This window comes from Rhinatrema bivittatum, chromosome 4 (assembly GCF_901001135.1).
Source record: "Rhinatrema bivittatum chromosome 4, aRhiBiv1.1, whole genome shotgun sequence".
Taxonomy (NCBI): Eukaryota; Metazoa; Chordata; class Amphibia; order Gymnophiona; family Rhinatrematidae; genus Rhinatrema; species Rhinatrema bivittatum.
In genome coordinates, this window is record NC_042618.1 from 88,994,430 (window position 1) to 89,016,922 (window position 22,493).

The following is a 22,493-nucleotide window of genomic DNA, read 5'->3' on the forward strand; positions in this document are numbered from 1 at the left end:
TATTTTTGTTAGCCTTAGAGCCTTTATTGATAAGCATACAAACTTCGTTGCTTATTAAAGGGAAAGTGATTGGAGGAACAGAATTCATATATGCAGATGACCTTCTGGTCTTTCTAACAGATCCGGCCCAGTACTTTAACTCACTAATGGTGTTATTTGAAAAATGTGGGTCTTTTTCTGGGTTTAAATTAAATATTGAAAAATCAGAAGCCTTGGCAAACCCATTTTTCATTTTAACTCAGTGTCAAGAAACATTTCCTTTGAAAGCAGTAGAGAGCTCTATCAGGCATCTGGGAATACAAATTACCTTGGATTTTCAAGGTATTTATGAGCTTAATGTGTCCACATTAATGAAGGTGTTTCATGCTAAATTACAAGCATGGCAAGATCTACCGCTCTCGTTGGCAGGGTGTATAAATCTGTTTAAAATGGCCCTCCTCCCAAAATGGCTTTATGTTTTCCAGCATCTTCCATTTCCATTCAAAGCTAAAGAACAACAGACACTGGATTCCTAGATTTGGAAGTTTATTTGGAACAAGAAAAAGCCAAGAATTCCATTACATTGGCTCAAATCAAAATGGCAGCATGGAGGCATGGGTCTTCCTGATCTGGAGTCCTATTCCTTGGCAAGTTTATTACATATTGTCCAAGTCTGGCTTCTTGAGGAATCACTTTAAGTAAACCTTCATGAAGAACAGGTGCTGGGTGCACCTTTAGATTTGCGTTATATTCTACATGCTCAGTCTACTCAACTCTCATCTCAGATCATACAACACCCCTTGTTTGCTCCTATTCGATGGGCCTGGAGTCAACTCTCCCACAGGCTTGGGACTTCAAAGTATCACTCTCCTTTTCTGCCTATTCAGGGCATTATGGACTTTAACTCAGGCATGGACTCAGCAGGGTTTGCAATATTTCAGCAGAAGGGCCTGAGCCTGATTTTTCATATGATAGAGAGTGATGGGATTGTTTCCTCTTTTGCAGACCTCCAAACAGCACATGGCTTCACTAACAGACAGTATTTCTCCTATTTACAGTTTCACCATTACATCAGATCACTGCCGATCAACGCATTACATTCTTCTTGAAAGCACACAGAAGCTATCTCTAGCAGCCATGAATAAAGCTATTTGGAAATATAGAAAAACAGATTTTGTCCAAAATTTCTGCAGAAAGATGGTCAAAAGAAGGAGTGTTTAGTATACAATCTGAAGTACTGCACAATAACCTTCATAAGTTAATGACAGTATCGCAGAATATGTATTATCGAGAAATGCAATACAAATTTTTATGTAGGGCATATAAATATCCCAGCACATGACTTATTGAGCAGGATTAATTGATACGGATGTCTGCAGTAAATGCTATAGGGGAGTAAATCACTTGTCCCATGCTTTTTGGGAGCGTTCTTTTATTTTCTCCCACTGGGAAAGTGTTATACGATATTTATCTAACCTAATGTGTGACTCTCCCTAGTTCATATAAGCTAGTTCTTTTTGCCAACTTTACTGATCTTAAGGTACAAGGCACTGGAAGTAAAATGTTAATACAGAAGGTCTGCCTAGCTGGTAAACAGCTAATTCTAACCTATTGGAAGTCTTCTAAAGTACCCCCAGTATTGGCAATGGCGTAATATGTTCCATACTATGATGCAAATGGAAAATACTTCATCATGTTGCTCTCCCCAGAGCAGGAAAACATTTCTATTGTTTTGGAGCCCATATATACAGTAGTTATCCCATAGATCCCGCAGCCTTATTCTTAATACTTAGGTTTTAACATCCTTCAGAAGTTGACTCAAGAAAGTATAATTCTAATAGAACTTGTTTGTTAAGGGTGGGGAGGGGGTGGTTGTGGAAGGGGATTATATTGTAACATTAAAATGTAAAACTCAGATCTCTGTAACTGTTACTTGGTTGACTCCAGAAACCAGTGTCAACCGAGTGGTTTGTATTCTAGTATTGTTTAATAAAAATTGTGTAAACATATTTGATAAGGCATTTGCATGGGTACTTTAATAAAAGAAGCACCTAAATCCATAACTTCTGATCTCATAGTCAGAAACTATTTTCTCCTTTCCTGAGTAGTTCTAGCTAAATTAGGAAAAATTCTCACACACTGCCCTAGAAAGTTAGCATTTAAGTTGTGGAAATACATTTTCATGGCAACACTTAAATTTGACTCAGAAAAAAAGGAAACAAGAAGAGTTAAACACTTGGAACTTCCACTGTGGAATTTTCAAGAAAATTGGTCAGATTAGACAAATCTAGGGACATTGGAGACTCTTGCCTTTGGGAATTAGATGAAAGGAAAAACTCTGGTAAATGCCAGAATATTCTCTACAGACAGATACAAAATTTCAATAAGATATTTCCTAAGAGTCATTCTAGATGATTCTCCCACTACTCGGGGGAAATTTAAGAAATGAAGATTAAGGTGCCTCTCTCAATTTTCCAGGTACTCCAAATGCCTTCAGAGAGACTGTTCTTTAACCACAATGGAATTAATCTCCAGTTTGGAGATTTGGTTACTATGCTCAATTTGTTCCCCATGCATTTGAAAATTTCCTTGAAGTCTTTGAGATAAAGAAAAAAATTAGAGAAACATTCAGATATTATAGTCCTATGATGAGATAAGTCCCAGAGTGCATCAAGAGTCTCCACCATGGATTTAGGAGTTTCAGAGATTAAAGATAGAAAATTTATATTCTGAGATGGAGCCAAGTTCAGGGCCGCAGAATTCACACCAACCTCGCTAGAAAATACAGCAGAGGCATTCTGAAATCTTCCACTCTGGTCCAGTTCTGCATCACTAGCAACTCCAACAGTCCTACTGAACGCTAAGGGTGCATGGGCTCCCTCCCAGCCTTGCCGGTAACATCTCCCAGCACTGCATGCCACCCATTCGAGTTAGTGTGTCGCTCCAACAGTGAGGATCGAAGATCCAGGGTGCTCAAAAAGGTCTCACCAGGTGACCCAAACACTCCCTTGCTCGCAGTCACAACGGCACCAGTCCCCTCTTTGAATGCAGTAGTAGATGTGATAAACGACTTGCTTGAAGAGCATGCTTATTTGGAGGGAAAAACGCAAACTTACCCCTTCTTTTAGGAGGCATATCGCAGAAAAAGACAAGAGGAAAACAATAGGAAACAGATCCTGCCGCAGCATACCTAATTCATGTCGCCATCTATGAAAATGCTTATCTTGAAGATGGCATTTCTGTTTCCCATTTGTTCAGCCAGAAGGATCTCAGAATTACAGGCTTTCAGGGAGCCTTATTTTGGAATTTTCTCCAGATATGGTAAAAATTCGTTCAGTACCTTTTTTTCTTCTGAAGGAGGTTTCCACCTTTCATTGAATGCCTTATTTTCATAAGTATTCTTATGAGCCAAATAACAGTGCTACATCATCTAGACATGCACTGTCTGCTTCTGGGATATCACAAGGCCACTAATGACTTGAGAAATTCTGATCATTTCTGTGTTGTATGGCAATGTTTGACATAATGATGCAGTTTTGAAGGCTTCAACACACAGTGTGTTGGATTAAGGATGTTATCCCATTAGCACATGTTGATAGAGGTAGGTCCTTGCCTAAACAAGTAAGGGCTCACTCTACAAGAGCTCAGGCAGCATCATGGGCAGATCTGTATTTGATTTCCCCTGTGGAAATCTGCAGAGTGACAGTTTGGTCCTTTTTACATTACTTTTCCAAGCATTACTATTTAGACAGAGACCATTAAGGAAGCTTCATTTCATAGTGAGATATTGAGAGCAAGTTTGGCAGTGACCGGCCCCGTTTTGGAGTAACGTGGGTACTTCCCATCCGTCTGGACTGGTCTAACTGGTTGAACAGCAAGGTTGACATTTCTTTTTCTTAAAGGCAGTCTGACCAGTCCAGGACTCTACCCTTTCTGCCAAACATGGATCTAGGTTTTCTGTTTCTGAAGAGACTATTTCTTCAAAGAGAATGGACATGCATATGAAAAGTCGGTATGATTGTTGGGATTATGCAACCCATATGTTATTACTATAGTTTCCTTCTTGTTGATTCCTATTTTCCTGTTGGGGTTTCCTAATGTTGGAAGCCTTTTGGTTCAAAGCAAAAAAAAAAAAAAGCATACAAAACAAAAATAGATTAATAACTTTGGTGTAGAATAAGATTTATGTTGTCCACATTTAGCTTGTTACAGGGAATACTGGCAACTGAGGTCAGTACAGGGGCATACAAGGGCGACAGCGAGTCTGTTGTTCTCAGTTTCCATCTGCTGATTGGAGTGAATAACCCATGTCTGGACTGGTCAGACTTATCTCAAGGAAAGGAAGTTATTAGGTAAGGCTTAATTTCTCCTTTTCCTTCTTAAATATTTTGTCTATGAAATGAAGTATATTATACAAGAGCTTTTACTCCAAAGTCCTTTTGTAAAATTGTATTGCATATGTATAAGATGCTGCTCAATGGTTTTGGTCATATTTTGAATTTACTTGTAAAGCAGCACTTTGTACTTACATTCTGTACAGTGAACACAGAATACAGAGCACAGGATGTGATCTGTTCTGAGTAAGCAAGACTTGTGTAAATTTGATTTAACCTCCTCCTAGTCAAAAAAAAAAAGTTGTTCTAACCTGTCAGCCATCTGTTTTATAGAGTCATAGTGGTGGCACATATTTAATGCGGTCAGGTAGCTCACATGAGGAACACTAAGGTAGAACTGCAAGATTTCCTTTTTGTGACCTGTCACTTCAGTGGGTATAAGAATGCCAGCATGCTTCCTGTACTCTGTCAGTGCTAGTTCTTTCAGCAAATCCGCAGTATTCTCTTGGCTAGAGCTAAAAAGTATTCGGATTCCAGCACTGACCATAGACGACAAAATGCTATCATAGTACTTGGTTCTATGAAATATTCTTGTGTTATCTCCTGTATTAAGAAAAAGAAAAGTTGAAAATCAAAAAATGTTTCACTGGAAATATCACTTTTACAAAACAGGAAATGAAACAAGTGTTCTGAATTCTAGTCTACTTATCTAGGGCAGAACCTTATATTATATTTAGAACTCATGTTCCAAACCCATTAACAACTTATGACTATATATAAAAAAGAAAAAGGAATAGATAGTAAACTGTTTAACCACTGAGAATTTGTCCAGAGATTGACTTCTCAAGCTTTGCTTCATCTATACTAATGCATCAAACTGATACATTAATAGAAAGCAAAGTTGCTTACCTGTAACAGGTGTTCTCCATAGATAGCAGGACAAATCAGCCATACAAATGGGGTGACATCATCCAAAGGCAATGAGATGGAAATTTCTCTGAGAGCTCAGAAAGAGCTTCCCATGCAACTTCCAGGTGGGTGGGATTGTGTGCCATTTGTCTTGCTGTCTACAGAGAACACATTACAGGTAAGCAACTTTGCTTTCTCCATGAACAAGCAGGAAAGTAATCACATAAGTGGGGACTCCCAAGCTGAGAGTTGAATGCAAGTATTCATGTTTTTATATCAGCAATATAACATGCAACCTGTCATTTATTAGAGGTTGTGGAGAGCATTCAAGGAATTAGTTTAGCTATTAAGAATGGCTTAGCTAAAACTTTATCTTGACTTGAAGCATTTTCTAGGCAGTATAAGTTGATAGATCCACTGGCAGCCTTGCATATTTGTTCTGTGGAAGCAGAGTGAACATGGACCAAGGACATTACATCAGCCTTGACTTAATGTGCTTTTACTTTATTTTGAAGCTGTTGACCTGATTGAGCATAATAGGAAATGCCATCAGAAATCCATATGGAAAGAGATTAGGTAACAAACTCCTTGTTTGACTAGGCTGAAGGAGACGAATAGTCGAGATGATTTTCTGCAAGACTGTTCTCTCCAAATAGCATAGCAAAGCTCTCCTGCAGTCCAAAGTATGAAGAGTCTACTTGCATTTATTGACATGAAGTCATGGGAAAAATGTTGATAGTACAAAGGACAAATTCAAATAAAACCGAGTGACTAGGTAGAAGTGTTGCATGGCTTTTCAAAACTTCTGTTATTGAAAGTTATGCATACAGATAGTAGGAAGTTAGTGCTTGTAACTTGCTTACTTTGTGGGCAGAAGTTACCGCTATCAGAAATTTCTAAGAAAGAAATGTTAGTTCTGCTGTGGCCAGAGGCTCAAAAGATGGCTTCATGAGCTGAGCTAGAACTATGTTTATATCCCATGGAGTAGGAAGACCTCTAATTGGCTATAACAGGAATCTGGGAAAATGCATAAAGCAGTCCATGATTTCATGGGATTGAAAAGCAATAATCACTAGATTGTTCCTTTTGAACAGTAGATGGGAACTGTGTGGTTTAATGGGGCTGCAAAGAGGTCTTTCTGCAGCATTCCCCAAAGCTGAAACATTTCTATCACTATGTGTTGCTACAATGATCAATCTTGTGGTTGGAGCTGGCAACTTGACATGTCTGCTATCTGGTTCTGATTTCCAGGAAGAGACCAGAAGTTTTACCACGGACTCCATAAGACAGATGCAGACTTCACATGATGGACACTGCCTTGTATATTTCAGCAGAAATACACATGAGGAAATTTAACCAGAACAATACATGGCTAAGTTATCTGATCTACCTGTTTAACTTAAAAGGATATAGCTTCTCTCCACAAACAATAACCAAAGCAGCTCAGGTGTATGCGTCAGGGACACGTCCCAGACTGAAAAACCAACCAAATCTACCAGGAAATGGGAACAGTCTATCCAAAAGGTTGATTTTATCAGACAGGTCATCTCATAGGTGAGCACCAACACAGCCGGGCAGCTCAGTGATCAAGAAGTTACAGGACAAGGATCGCACATCCTGGTCAGGAGTTGCCACATGGCAGGAGCAGTGCCCCTCCCTGATGGGAAAGAGGGGCCAGCAGTCTGAAATGGAGAGATTTTTTTTTGGCTTCAGTTTGACTGTACATGAGCTCTTACATACACGTCTTGCCTATTAAAAACAGCAGGGAAGAGGGTTCAGGAAGGTGGCCAGCGAAAGAAGAACCATTAACGCCTGAAGACAATGGCTGAGCCATCATCCCCGCCCCTCCCTGTGATGAAGCAAATGAGTTCTGGTGTCCTGGAAGGCTGAATGTACGAAAGTCCTGCTGTTACCTGCTGCCTGCTCATGTCAAACCTGTATTTTCTTCTCCAGGACTCAGACAAGCCTGCTTAGCCCAGCAAGCGACAGGGGCCATGAATGCATGCTCCTTCCGGCGGAGACATCTTCAGATCCCCAGCCACACAGACTTCTCTAGATTGAAACTGAAGATAATCTCCTAAAATTATGGGGCTGGTTAGCTAGCTATATTTATTAACACACTCTAAAGCAAGTCAAAGTATCTAATATGTTGCCCTAGGTTCACTAATGATGCAAAGTTTTAATCAGTACAAGCCTGTGCTCTATTGAAGACTGTACAGGCATGAGTTGTCTGTCAAATTTTAACTGATAAGCCTGAAATGTCTGATCAATAAAAGTCTGATTTTGAGAAGTATGTCCGTTTCTGAGCTGCTCGGATTGCACACATAGGACGTGACAAATGGTAATTGTCTGTAGCACTTCCTCCCCTATAGGTGAGGGGGAAAGGAAGCAGGGAGTATCTGATAAGTTACAGAACACCCTTATATTGCTTACACAGCTCTCAGGCTCACTACTTGAAATGCCCATTTCCATATCTTACAGGTATCTTGACAAAAGTTGTTTGTTGATGTAGTACATTGCTACCTGGCACTCTCTCTGAATTGAGATCACTTTAGTTTTTATAACCAGGGATTGAATACTTTTAAAGCATTGAAGATTGCTTTCAGCTCCAACTGGCCTATGTGTGGAGACCAAGTTTTTTTGAGAACGAAGATAGTTTAAATGGACTCCCCATACCTGCTTGAAGCCATCTGTAATTATTATATGAACCTGAGGCTAGAGCAAAAGGCTTTGCAGTAATCGTAGTCCATCTAAGGTCTAAGGGAGATTTGAAGGATTATCTACAAGGTAAGAGAGCTGAAGAAATGGATCTTGTGTGATAGTGGTTATAAGTGCTTGTTTCATTGGTACTTCAAATGCCATTGAGCTTGTCATGTGGAGACATGACCAGGGTGACATGAATTGTTGCTGCCATGAAGAAATGAGTTGTAATTTTTATTTAGTAAGGGGATTATTTTGGTGAGATCTTGCATTCTCTGTTCAGGGAGAAATGCCTTTCCCTATATGATGTCCAGGGAAGCTTCTATGAAATCTAGTATATGTATCAATCGTAGAATGGATTTTGGAAAATTGATGATGAAACCTATGAATTGAAGAATGTTCATTGCAGAAGGAGTGGATGCATGCCCTGACAGGTACTGCTGGATATAGTCTAAATAGGGAAACAGACATTGTTCTTCCTTAGACGGTCTACGATTACTGCAAGGTCTTTTGTGAATTCCCTGGGTGCTGCTGAGAGTACAAAGGGAAGGACATTTACTATGGTGAAACATAGGAAATTTCTGGGTTCCTTATGGATCGAAAGTGTATGTGTAGGCAACCTTAAGTTTAAGAGTGCCAGTTGCTGGCTTCCCAATGAAGGATGGTTCCTAAAGAGTTTATCTTGAACTTTTAAGTATTTGAGATTTCGAAGATCTAAATCAGGACAGAGGCCACCTGTTTTCTTGAGTATGAGGAAAAACTTGGAATAGAAACCTATGCCTCTTTGTGCTATTGTGACTGGCTCTGGCTTTACCACATTTGCTACAGTGAGGACTGTCAGCTTTTGCTAAAGGAGTTTAACTGGAATAATTCTTTGGGGGGATTGTTTGGCGGGTAGGATCCTGAAAGTCAGAGGCTGATGCAATACCATGTGTTGCAGCTAGCGCATGGCTTAACATGCGATTGGACGTGCGTTTTGGACATGCGTCCATAACCTCTAATGAAATACAGGGATTAGCGCATCCAAAATGCATAGCTAATAGTGCTCATCACATGTAAATTCCATGTAGACGAAGCTATTAGCTAATACCTACGATGCAAAAAATTTCCCACACGGCCACCGCGCCTATTGCAATGCGGCAAATTTTATGGCAGCCCGGGGATGACGTAAAGGTATACTACACACTCAAGGCTCATTGATAAAAACAAAAAATCCTGCTTTCTGCAATTCCTCCTATCAGTATCATCATGATACTAAAGAGGAACCACAGGAAACAGATTCCAGTTTAAAAAAAAAAAAAATTGTCTCAGATGAGGCTAATTTGCTTGAGATGTTCTGTGATACAACTGAACCACCGAATATACCTGGCTATCTTAGAGTTAGCCAGATAAGTTTATCCAGCTAACTATAGGACAGCCAAATAGCTGTCCTAGACTTATGCCAGATACAGCTGAATATCAGCATTTATCTAGCTAAGGGGGACATTTTCAAAGGCTTATCACATGCGATAAGCCTCTATCGCACATGAAAAGACCCTTTTCGCGTGCGATAGCATGCCGGGGGAGGAGTCTGACTCAGCGGTGTCTTCGCTGGTGGCGATAAGGAATGCAATCATCGCCAGTAGCGAGCCCAATAGTGCCACCTTTCACGGTAGCGCTATTGGGTGCGAAAGCCGGCAGCGAAAACACCACGGTGGTGCGAAGGCTGCCGGCTTTCGCAGGCCCACCCCCCTTTGCCCCCCCTGCCCCCTATTTTCACCATTCTGCGATAGAATGGTGAATCCAGGCCTAAGTTAGCAAAATAAGTAGCTCCACCTCAGAACACCCTCATCCCACCCCTCACTTATCCAGCTAAATATTTAGAGCCAGACAAATAATTAGCTAAGTGGTGGTTACAGAGCGCAGCCAAATATTCAGACAGTGCCACTTAGCCAGCTAAGTTGGAACTTAACCGGCTAAGTGGTGCTGAATATCAACCTCAATTTTTAAGACCCACTTTTCTTTATGAGACCATGTGAACTGAAGTGCTGAAGCCTTCCTTTTCAATTTTAGAAAGATGAAAATTTAAAAAAAAATAACTACAAAATAAAACATAAGAATTTGGCATGAAAAACTATTAAGAAAATAAAATGATAGAGGCTAGGAAAAAAAACATTGAGTGGCTAGTTTGAAGAAAGTAAAAATTGCATTCTTTTGCCAGAGTGGCAGTAAAAGGAATCAAAAAGTCTCACACAGGAGCTCTCATGCATGCTCAGAAAGATTTTCTCAGCCTTTCCAAGCTCTAAGAGAGCTTTTCCATCTGTGTTTTCAGACATCATCCCACGTGTGAAGGTGATTACTGTCCAACCTGTCCACAGGAAAATGATGGCCAATGTTTGCTCCCTATTTACTACTGAATAAGTTTGTATTCTTTCTAGTAAGTACTTGTTTTTTTACGTGGGCAATTGCTGAACCACATTATTCCTAAGTGATTCCAGTTCTGCTACACTTGTGCTTATCAGATACTTGTAGGCTTTAAAAATTGTAACTGAATTCAGTATCTCACAATATAAGTAATAGCATTTAGCTTAGTTATCCTACGAAACTTTATGCACTGGTTGTCAGCAAATATAATAATTACAACAGTAAATACTAACCTGCTTTAATCCTATCTTTTTCTACCACTACACAAATCCTTTCAAACATGCTTTGCAAACGTTGAATCCGATCAATAAGTTTATTCCTGTTTGTGCTATTTGCAAGCTCCAATTGTGATTTTCTTTCTACTGCCAAACGATTGCTCACAATATAATCACAAGCTCCAAGACAGCAGACCTCCACCTTAACTGCATGTGCTATCTTTAGTGAGGAAATTACTTCAGGCCCAGAAGAGACCTCCCGGCTATCAACAAGGATGCAGAGTGGGAGTTTCTCTTTAAACCCATGTGTTGAATGTGCCTGAATAGAAGTCAGTTCATTTGAGGTGGAACTGTATGTAGATGAAGTGTCTGCAGTAAAGTTCTTCAGCAAATATTCCATCTGTATGGGAATTAGAAAAATAAACCATTAAGAAATACTTGCATTGCATCATAAAAAAGCAAATTGCTATATTATCTTTATCTTAAATATCTTACTTCTACATGTAGGGCTTCTATTACAAAATTAATGTATTTCTCAGTTTACTATATTCCTCTTAAATCCAATTTAATCCATCAAAATAATCATTAGAAAGTGATATTTGATTTTAAAGTAGAAGAGACATATATATATATATATATATATATATATATATATATATATATATATATATATATATATAGGCATTAAACTGCTAAAGGAGCCTTCTCATAAAAAATATTCCTAATATTGATCTGAAGTTTTTTGGTATGTGGATATTCCGTGTCAGCAATAAGGATAACATGTTATGGAGGCAGTGCATGCAAATTTTCTCTCATGCATATTCATTGTGGATATCCTGAAAACCTGACCTGCTGGGGAGTCCCCAGGACAGGGTTGGGAACCACTGCTATAGCTGAAGGCTTATTGGAGTGTCTATCATTCACAAACATTGGCATGCATGTTTACACAATGTTTTTCAAGAAACATTACGATATGCACTCATGGATGCAATTTTAAAAATCATTTCTACCAATGGAATCTAGTGTAGATGTTGAACTTGTCACTATCCATGTGGTTCTTGCTTCTTTTGAGGTCAAAAAATTTCAGGGGAATATTGGCAAGATCCAGTATCAGACCATACATTTTTTTTTTTTTTAAATATAGATATACATCAGCCCCCAGAGCAGTGGTTCTCAACCTTTTTCCCATTGTGACACATCTGACAGACCACGCTCACATGTGTGACACACTGCTCATTACAATTCACGGCGAAAATAAAAAGTAAAGGTCCGGTAATTATTTTTATTGTTTAAAATGACAAGGAAAAGATACATATTCTGTCTGAACAGAAATTGCATAAATAGTAAACATCCCACACCAAAACAGCACCAATTTCCAGCACTTAAACAGTAACCACCTTACCTAAGAAAAGGCATCACTGAAATATTACACCAGGCCTTAAGACACCAATACATCTCCTAGTAGGAAAACGGACCAAGTCAGGCTGCTATAGAGCCCTACACAGAAACTACACGCCAGCAGAAAACCTCACCTGAGTCACATGTACTGACCCTCATCTAACAAAGAATAAAGAGACCAAAACGCATAACTAGAAGCATACAGAAAAAACTGAATTGGAAACTGCAACAAGCCAGAGTCTCTGTATGCAGTGTAATAAAGGAAAAAAGAAACATCACCCATCCTTATAAAACAAATCAAGAAATATAAAAATAAGTAGCAGCAAAACCATACTAACAAAAAGAGCAGATTATTTCGAAACAGCTGATGAGTGGAATATCGAATAATTAAAAACTCATAAAAAATTTCTAGATACCAATAAAATATTTCAAAATAGCAGACAAAGACCCAGTAATGAAAAATAAGGATACAAAAATGTTTTTGCTCTGCATACCTGGGAACGTTTGATATCCAGGTGCCCTGAGATTGTTTTGAATTAGCAGGAGGAGGGGTGGTTTGCTTGGAACTTTCTCCTCTCTCTCAGTCACATACCAGCGCTCTTCTCTCATACTGGCTCTCAATTACAAACCTATACACACATGCTCTCAGTCACTCACATATACACATGCTTTTTCTCTCACTTATATAGGCTCTTAATTACACATTTACACACATGCTGTCTATCTTTTCATGCTTACACACACAGGCTTTCATTCACACACATATATGCTGTCTTTTTCTCTCACACACAGACTCTCATTCACATGCTTACAAACATGCTGTCTCTCTCTCATTTACACACAGGCTCTCAATCACATACTCACGTGCTCCCTCACCTAAATCAGCTCTCAATCTCACACAGACACACATGCTCTCTCTCTTACTTATACACACAGGCTCTTAATCATACATACACATGATCTCTCACACACACACACAAAGGATCCCAATCATACACACACTCTTTCACCCAAACAGGTTTGCAATCTCAAACTTACACATATAGGTTTACAATTGTAAACTTACATTCATGCTCTCTCTCTCACAGGCAGGTTCTCAATCACACACATACTTCTCTTTCACATATACAGGCTCTCACTCACACACATGCTTGCTTGCTCATTCACACTCTCTCCTTCCCTCCCTCCCAGGATCTAGCGGCGGCAGCAGTAGCCTCCTCCCAACCCTAACCTCCTTCATTTTCAGCCCTTGCGGAGGAGGAGTCCCATCGGCCGCAGGGGTTGATGCTCTTCTTCATTTTTCTCCGAGCCGCGCTACCATTCTTCAGACCGCGTCTCTCTTCTGTTCTTTTGGCCGATTCTGACCACACTAGCATGGTCTCTTCTTTCTGCGCACGCACCCACTGCTCACCACTTCCTCTTCCTGGCTGGGGGGGGGGGGGGGGCGCGGAAGAAGCAACCATGCCGATGCCTCCAGCTGTCCTGCCACGTTCCGCCTGGGCTGACAGCATTTTAAGCCCGGGCGGAGGAGGACAGAGGAGCAGCTGGGTCAGCGGGGGACCGGGAAGTGTGGCGACATACCTGCGTGTTCTTGGCGACACACCGGTTGAGAACCACTGCCCTAGAGCCTTGTGTGTTTCAACTGGGTCATTGGCTATTTTCTTTTTAATTATTATTTACACTATCTGGTTTAGATCCTGGAAAACTAAAAATTGCACTCTATAAATGTAAATATTAACATAACAGTAAATTTTGTTGTATCCAAGTTCGATGAACCTGTTTATTGTAAGACATCCTCATGTCATGGTTATTGTTGTAATGTAAACAGACTTGATTGGTAACTCTGTTACTGGAATATCGGTATATAAAAGTGCTAAATAAATAAATAAATGTAATCCATCCAGTCAGCCCAGTAAGTCACGGTCAGTGCAGGACACTGCAGATTTGATGAAAATTACACTGACAAGTGCTAGCATTCTTGTAGACTATCCAAGCTATGATTGGTGCAAATATTGAATCTTGATGCTCAAAGCTAGATGAAGAGCTGCAGATGGTTGAGTGCAAAGGGGAAGCAGATTACTTGATGTTCTAAGTGAATCAAAGTAGTTGATGTTCACTGCCCAGTACTCTTTGTAGGCTGAGCAACCTTCTCTGCCACTTGCCTTCAAAGTTCCTCCTTTAAAATACTGATCTAAGAAGATGATATAACTTAGGAAGGCTAACCATCAGGTTTGTCTCAAGTTGTCCCAAAAACTCAAAGCTGGCCTTACAGAGAATAAGTGCAGTGAATATACTAGATAAAGACAGTGCTTTCCTCCATGGGCAGCTACTTCAGGGGGTAGGCGTGCATAATCCAGTATCCCCCTGCTCTCAGAGTTGTATGAATGAGATAGACACTGATGATGTACCTTCTTCAATGGACCCTTTCCTCAGCTCCATACTCAAAGCCTAAAACTCTGTGTGAGCTGAGAGAATGTGATCTCTCGTGTTCTCTGGACCTATCCATAGGATTTGGCATCAAAGAAATCTATGCCTTTTTTGGTAACTCCGAAACTCCAGTGGTTGACATGACTCCATAATCCTTACACTCCTTTGGTGCCTATAGTGCCTACTCAATGAACCTGGCACCATAGGCATCATCTCTCATCTTGTGGATCTCGGAAGCCTTTGGTGACATCTTGGAGCAAATGCTGCACTAGGACATCTTATCCTCATCCAGAGATTTCTAGGATTTGTGAAGGTTGGTGATGAACACCTTCTGACCCCATTCTGAGCACTTTCTGAAATTGCTGGTTGTCTTTTCTGCCATCATCTAAAAACAGATGAAGCAAAATCAAATTAAGACATTTTTTAAATTGATGGCTCAAGAAGAAAAAAAATAAAACAAGCCATTGAAAAATACATCAAATTTTAAAGATGCTGAAAAAAAATACTAAAAGGAAAATAACTAAGGCACAGCCTGCTGGAAAAGCTTGAGAAAAGAAACCTACCAAAATTACTGCAAGAAGCAGTGAAAAAGCCAAGTAGAGCTCAGGAACATAACCCTCAGTACCAAGAGAGAAAGGCAAAAGGCACACTGCAGGGATACAGATCTACTGTGTATGCTCAGAGAGGCCTTCAAATCTTTACTGAAAACCTCTAGAAAAAAAAGTATTCTGGGCGGGCGCCACTGGAGGATAACACCCATCTCTATGACTAGGTGAACTGCTTTGTCTTCTGAGAATGAATGCTAAAACAAATGTTTAGTTGCATATTAGTGTTATGTAATAAAGTATTTGATCTGACATACGGATGGGGAGGACAAAAACAGTAAACGAATTAAAAAAGGCATGGGATACATACTGTGGATCCCTAAAAGCTAAAGCATTGCAATGAAGAAAAGGGTGCATGCGGGAAACCTGCATGGAGTGGCAGTTGCTACCCTTAAACCAATTAGCTTTCATGATGTTGATGCAATTGCAATATCGCTCTCTGAATCCAGTTCTTCTTTCATCCCCACCACTGAAGCAGACGACAGCCAACACTGGGGCCCTGACTTTCCCGCTCTGGGGTACTGATATGCATACTACGGAAAAAGCGCAGGACTGCTTCTCAGGCCAAGTCCAAAAGCAAAGCATGTTCAAGCAGCATTGTCTGAATTATCAAAGCTGCTCACTTTGTTAAAAAAAAAAAAAAAAAAAAAAATGTTGCCAGTAGTATTACTACACTTAACATAAGACTTGTGGGTAACCCACACAGAGCAGAAACTTGCTGGCCAGGCTGGATGGACCATTTTGGTCTTTTTCTGCTGGCATTACTATGTAAAATATTTCAAGCTCCATAGCAGATCTGAGAAACAAAATTACAACAGCAATTCTAATACAGCATTTAATAATTTATATTTCTTTAATTAATATGTATTTTTACTGATATTTTTATACCACTGTAATATAGTTAGAGTTTACTGTTATATTGTATACATAGTAATGTACTATCTTTTCCCTATTTATTTCAATATGCAGTGAGTACTGGGTTACCAGTATAACAGCATGATCCCCAAACTGACATTACATTACTATTTATTTGCATCTGGGAAAAAAATAAAAGCTCATACTTACTCAATTCTTTCTGGAAAAAACAATTATACAAAATATACATCTATTTTATGGCATAGGGACCTCTGAAATCAAAACCTTAGTATCAATTCACCCAAGTTAACTATGTTGAAATGCTTTGGGAACATGTATTATATAGAGCAACAAATGGCAAAAATGTTAATGTGTCAGTGGATTTTTGATCAGCTCTGAAAATAATCTGTATTAAAATGAAACATACCTTCGATGTAGCTTGAATCTTTCCATACTTTTTAATCACATTAGTACTGGCAACCTTTGTCCCATTTTCTGTTTGAAAATCTAGCATTTTAGAGACTGAATTTTTCAGATTATGTTGAGCCTGCCACCTCTCCTGAAGTACATTAATGGCACCCTTTACTCCCTCAATGGGAGTTTTGTTGTGTCTGGGCAGACGTTGCTGAAAGATAGCCTCCTTTTGGCATGCTTTGCCAGTTGTTTTTAAACTAGTCATGTCTGCGTCTTCTGTTTTAGCTCTGATGTCCATTTCTTCTTCACTGGAATCATCAAAGACAATGATTCTCGATCCTTTCTTTTTTTTGGCTAGGACTTCATTGTGCCAAATTGACTTGGTCTGCTTTAGCTTTAACCTACGGCGAGTACAATATTGTTTTCTCCCACCAACAAAACTGTCCTGATTAACGAGATCAAAATTGACAAGCACTTCTTCACTAGACTCTTCTCGTCTCTCACAATCTTCTCCCTCATCTTCCTGCACACAGAAGCTGTCTTCCATGTAGGTTTCATCCTGTTCGGGAATCTGTCAAAACAATGCCATCACAATGAAAAAGTCTGACCCAATTGTATTGCTTCAATAACTCTTTAGACATATCTGCAGTGTTTATGCATCTAGTTACACACTGAATGAAATTCAGAATAGAGATGGGCAAACAAACCCTCCCAAAAATAAACAAAAAATAATAAATCCCATCTATTATCTGAATATTTTCCAGTATGCAGGTTTTAGCTGACTGCAAGTCACACTCACAAACTAGGAACGTTTTTACTCTAAATTTTAAGGATATTTTTTTTCGAATCCTGTATTACAATTATTCAAACTGAGCTCATCAGCAAGCAATTGGATATTATGGAGACTTACATTCATGAAGCTAGAATCGACCTATGTAATTTATAGATCTGTCCTAAGAGAAAACTATTAGTTAATTAGCTTGTTCCATTTCTTCATATTCTGCACCCTTTAAGGAAAGATGGCTCATTGGCTCTGCACGGAGGTAATGTTATTATAGTTAAATCATTCTATTTTAAATAACATATTACACCAATCAGCTCTTAATGTGAAATACATTCTTATTCAGAAAAAAATGCCTCACGCTGCGAGAAGCAAAACAGCAGCCTAGCTTCTGGCATAGTGAAAGGGAACAGAATTGGCAAAGCACAGTAGCAGGAGAGGGCAGGGAGAGCTGACACAAATGGTTGAGACAAACTAAAAACCCAAAACAAAACTGCTTAAGAGTATTGGGACTAGGACAAGAGCAGACCTACGTGAATGCAAAAATACATTCATAATATATGCCTGGTTTGCAGCATTTTCTTTTTAAATTGTCAGTGGATGCTGTGGGATGTTAATTGGCTGAGAGGTGTGAGGCAGTGAGGTTATGACTAGCTTGCTTGGTTCAATTTTGTTTGTATACATTTTTATATTTTATTCTTATTTAAAATGTCATCTTGTTTTTATTGTTGTGCTGCATTTTATATAATGGTTTATTGGTTAAGTATGTAAACAACATTAGGTGACCTAAGGCTTGTGATATTGAAAAATAAATAAATAAAAAGGATGTTTTCACTCTTATTCTAATCAGAGATACTCTGCTTCATGGTTCTGTCCACAGGAACATAAATCAGTTGTGTTTAAAATGTAAGGGAGTGGTGGAGACTGTAGAGCTGAGCAGTTGGTGTGGATGGGCAAAGAAGATAAGCCATGTGGTCTTTTTCTGCCATCACGTTTCTAAGTAAAAACAGAAGCAGAAATTGAATACATTTTTTGTGTTATGAATGTTGGCTTTATAACAAAATACAGGGGATGCAATTTTCAAAGCAGTCTAGCTCAGTTAATGACTGATGGCTAGATTGCTCTGCTTGAAAACTGCAACTCTCAATGAATTGGTCCTAGAAAAGCTTAAGCAGCTCAAAGATATGCTCCAAATTAACAGGCCAATACAGTAAAGTGGGGCCGCGGTTACCCCGCTCCTAACCTGCTTTCTACTCACTTTCCGGCAGCGTTAGCCCTTCCTGTGATACACTGCCCCCTTTAACCCATCCTTACCGCCTCTTTAAATCCCCGGGTAACCCCTTCCGCATGCGGCATATATATTAAATGTAAACGATCGAATTAGCTATTCCCTCCCATACAGTAACGCGCCCCCCGACTATCGCTATTTTACCCTGCTGTTTTGCCGCCTACCCTTACCCCTACGTTAGAGGCAGGGGTAAGGGTAGGCGGCAAATTTTCCCCCAAAAGGAAACCTCTAAAAACCTAAAATCCCCTCCTCCCGAAGCGACTTTTTGTTGTTTTCTTACTTTTTGTTGCTTTCAGCTCCTTCCCTTCTCTGCCGTCCTCCGGAGGGGCAGCCGGCGGCGAAAGCGGCTTGCAGCGTTCCCTCGCGACCATGTGCAGCGTCTTTTGGGAGGAACCGGAGTCCTAGCGCCTCCAGTGCCCTGGAGGAAAAATCCCCCCCACCCCCCCCCCCCCCCCGGAGAACCCAGCTGGGGTTGAGAGGCGCAAGTACTGAGTAAATCCCCTTCCCCAGGGCAGTGCCCCTGACAGGGGCTGCAAGGTAGCGAAGCGTACTTTCATTGGCCTGAGCGCCCGTCAATTTGGGCGCTCCAGCCAATGAAAGCACATAGATGGGTGCGCGTGACGCACGCCGTGACGTCACGCACGCCCATCTATGTGCTTTCATTGGCTGGAGCGCCCAAATTGACGGGCGCTCAGGCCAATGAAAGTACGCTTCGCTACCTTGCAGCCCCTGTCAGGGGCACTGCCCTGGGGAAGGGGATTTACTCAGTACTTGCGCCTCTCAACCCCAGCTGGGTTCTCAGAGGGGGGGGGGAGGATTTTTCCTCCAGGAGAACCGGGACCTGCGCGGGGGGGACCGCTGCAAGCCGTTTTCGCCGCCGGCTGCCCCCTCCGGAGGGCGGCAGAGAAGGGAAGGGGCTGAAAAGCAACAAAAGGTAAGTTGGCACATGTCGAGCCGCTTCGGGAGGAGGGGATTTTCGGTTTTTAGGTTTTCATGGGTTAAAGTTGGGATCCACTTCCTGGTGCCTGTCATTTCAAATGTCTTTTGAAATGACATTTGAAATGACAGGTACCAGCGCACCCAGGATACTGTATAGGCGCTGTATTAAGCGCCTATACAGTAAAATGGGTTGCGCGGGCCTAACGCTTTGCAGACGCGGCTTTCATTTGCATGCCATTTCAATAGAGTATCAAGCGGTATGTGATCAGAACAGTGCGTGGGGCAAATGAGGGTGTGCCCGGCACTGCCGCACTCTTTCTAACGCGGCCTTACTGTATCGACCCGTAAGAGAGAAAACACTTTGGCAATTCACTGTGAGGTTTCTTTGATGTCCCATCAGATCTTGTCATTTCAGACCAGATTGGAGGAGGCTGAAAATAAGATTGTGTCACTGATTGTTGCCACAGCTTCTTTGCCTCAATCAGCATGCAAACTAGATCAACTGCAACAGAATCTCGAGGATCTAGCTAACAGAAATTGTTGGACTAACATGCAGAAGGCTCCAACATGCTCGTATTTAAGTGTTATCATTTAAGTGTTATTGCTGGTTACAGTTTACTTCTGTTCAACATGCTATGCTATCACTACAGCGCTCTTATGTCCTTCATTTTCAATGCTGTCACAGTTCCTGTATTTTGGGGGGGGGGGGGATTTTTTTTTTACAATTGTAATTCGCATCAAATCTTGGCTAGCTCAGCTCCTGTCATGAGGCCCATGTTTTACAGGTATGATCTGTCCACACGTTGGTGGGTTTTGATTTTTATTCTTTTTCTGATTAGTTTGACCTCTTTTTACATTTTTTTCCCCCAAAGAGTACTCTTATGTTGATTTACACATAATGCTGCGTTTTTTTCTAGTGTTATCTACTGCATGCGTCATCTGTGTATAGCTTTCTCTCGTTATGGCGTCCATTTCTGATATAAAGGTTGTTTCCTTAAACATAAATGGTTTATCACACCCTATTAAGCTCAATAAAGTCTTAACTTATTTGAAGTCTCTGAAAGCGGATGTGGCTTTGTTACAAGAATCATCTGCTTTAGTCTCTTAAATTGAAGCAAGACTGGTGGGGGTGCTCCTCTGTCTAACTGTTAAAAAGAGAGAGGTAACGTAGCTGTTGTGTTTCAGAAAAGACTTGAGATCCAGGTCTTGGATCATATTGTTCATATAGAGAGAAGATGGATTTCTGTTTTGGTATTGATTGGGAATGACAGATACTTTTTGGGGTTTTTTTTTTATTTATATGCCCCATTTTCTGATGATCCTGCTTTCTTTCAACTGGTGTCATCCCATTTGATGGGTGTGGAGTCTTCCAAACTAATTGTGTGAGGGGACTTCAAACAACTATTGGATCCTATTTTGGACAGTCTCAAGTTAGAATGTTTTGTTCTAAGACCCATACTGTTGTCACTGGTTTAATAGATTCACTCGGCCTAGCTGACCCTTGGAGATTGCTTCACCCCATTGAGAAGGATTATACCTTTTTTCCTTCTCCTCATTCCACCTATTCCAGGATAGACTGCTTTTTTGTTTCTAGAAATTTAATGCTTAATGTTATCTTCGATTCTAATCATCCTATTTTGATCTCTGATCATGCTGCAGTCACTATGCATATTAACATCTCTGCTTTGACCTCTGAAGACTCAGCTTTTTTTTTTTTTAGAAGATCCCATCTTTGTTGCTCATCTCAGCGATAAGATAGATGACTATTTTCTACACAGTATTACTCCTCATGTCTCCTTCTCTAACTATGAGCAGCATTGAAAGCCACTATTCATGGGGAGACAGTTATAGTATTAACCTGCATAGAAAGCAAAAACAAGAGCTTTCATGCTTAAATGTATTGGTGGATCAATTGGAAAAACTCCATATTTCTCATCCCATTCAGGACACTTTACTTCCTTTATTGAAAGCTAAGTATGAATATAACAAGTTATTAAGTTTGCAAGCTGGTAAATCTATTTATTCAGAAGGCTAGATACTATGCTGAAAATAATAAATGTGTGGTCATATCTTGGCAAATTAAAAAAAAAAAGGGATAAGAAGCGTATTCTGGTGATGACTTCTTCTGACAATTGCAGGTTAATTTCAGATTCTGATATTTTGGAAGAGTAAGAATTTTTATCATGATCTTTATATGTCTGAATTGCATGATTCTGTTTCTTCTATTAACCACTTTCTTTCTCATGTATAGCATCTGGTACTCAGCCAAGATCAGCAGACCAATCTAGAAAGGCCTCTCACTTCTCAGGAAATCTTCAAGACTATTTCTGCACTAAATAGCAGGAAAGCACCAGGACCAGATGGCTTTTCTGTGGACTTTTACAAAGGTTTTCAGAAATGTCTTACTCCTAGGTTGCTCACCTATTATATTATGTTGATGCTTTCTGCTCCAGATCCACTTTTTTCTGAAGCCTGTATAGTGGTGTTACCAAAGCCAAAGAGGAATCCTGCATATGTCTCCAATTAAAGGACGATTTCTTTATTAAATACTAACTATAAAATGTTTGCTATGATTTTAGCTTTTTGTATGGCTGATATCATGAGGGACTTAATACATCAAGATCAATCTGGTTTTATAAAGGATTGGCTCATTGCTAACTCATCATCTATTTTTTCATATTTTGGAGCTAGCTAAATCCATCTTCACCAATAACTGTTCTTTACCTAAATGTGGAAAAAGCTTTTGATAGTGTGGAGTGGGAATATATTTTTGCCATACTACGATGGTTTGGTTTAGGGTCTTCCTTCCTGGCCAATGTGCGGTTATCTCATCATCCGCTGACTTGTCTCTGTCAACAGACTTTCCTCCAAATTTGAATTACATAGAGGCAACAGATAAGAATGCCTCCTTTCTCCATTTTTATTTAACCTGGCTTTGGAACCACTACTATTGGCTAGCCACCAGAATCTGGATATTACAGGCATAAAAGTGGGTGAAGATATGTATAAAATATCTGCTTATGCAGATGTATTGTTGTATATTAGAGATCCTGAGGGTTCGTTGCCACACTTTTTTTTCTCATATCTACATATTCCACTATTTCAGGATTATCATTGCGCATTGGCACAAGACAGAGTTGTTGCTGTTAAATATTTTGGGCAGATAATAAAATCTTGCTACACATCCATTTCAGAAGATGAAAGATAGACTTAAATACTTGGGGATCTTATTTTTTGACACAAACT

At 40.0% G+C, this 22,493-nt stretch overlaps 1 protein-coding gene across 4 annotated transcripts in view; it reads right to left on the reverse strand.

Annotated features, from left to right (window-relative positions):
• The window catches only part of FANCM (FA complementation group M), a 293,517-nt gene that overhangs the window by 19,208 nt on the left and 251,816 nt on the right, over nucleotides 1-22,493 (reverse strand). For 2 of the 4 annotated variants that reach the window (XM_029598464.1, XM_029598463.1), the window contains 3 exons: nucleotides 16,253-16,810; nucleotides 10,559-10,940; nucleotides 4,625-4,916 (listed from right to left, as the gene is read on the reverse strand). In XM_029598464.1, coding sequence (XP_029454324.1) covers nucleotides 4,625-4,916; nucleotides 10,559-10,940; nucleotides 16,253-16,810 — 1,232 coding nt within the window. Of the gene's footprint in view, nucleotides 1-4,624; nucleotides 4,917-10,558; nucleotides 10,941-13,154; nucleotides 14,751-16,252; nucleotides 16,811-22,493 lie in introns of those variants that run through there. The other 2 variants (XM_029598465.1, XM_029598466.1) reach the window with 2 other exon arrangements.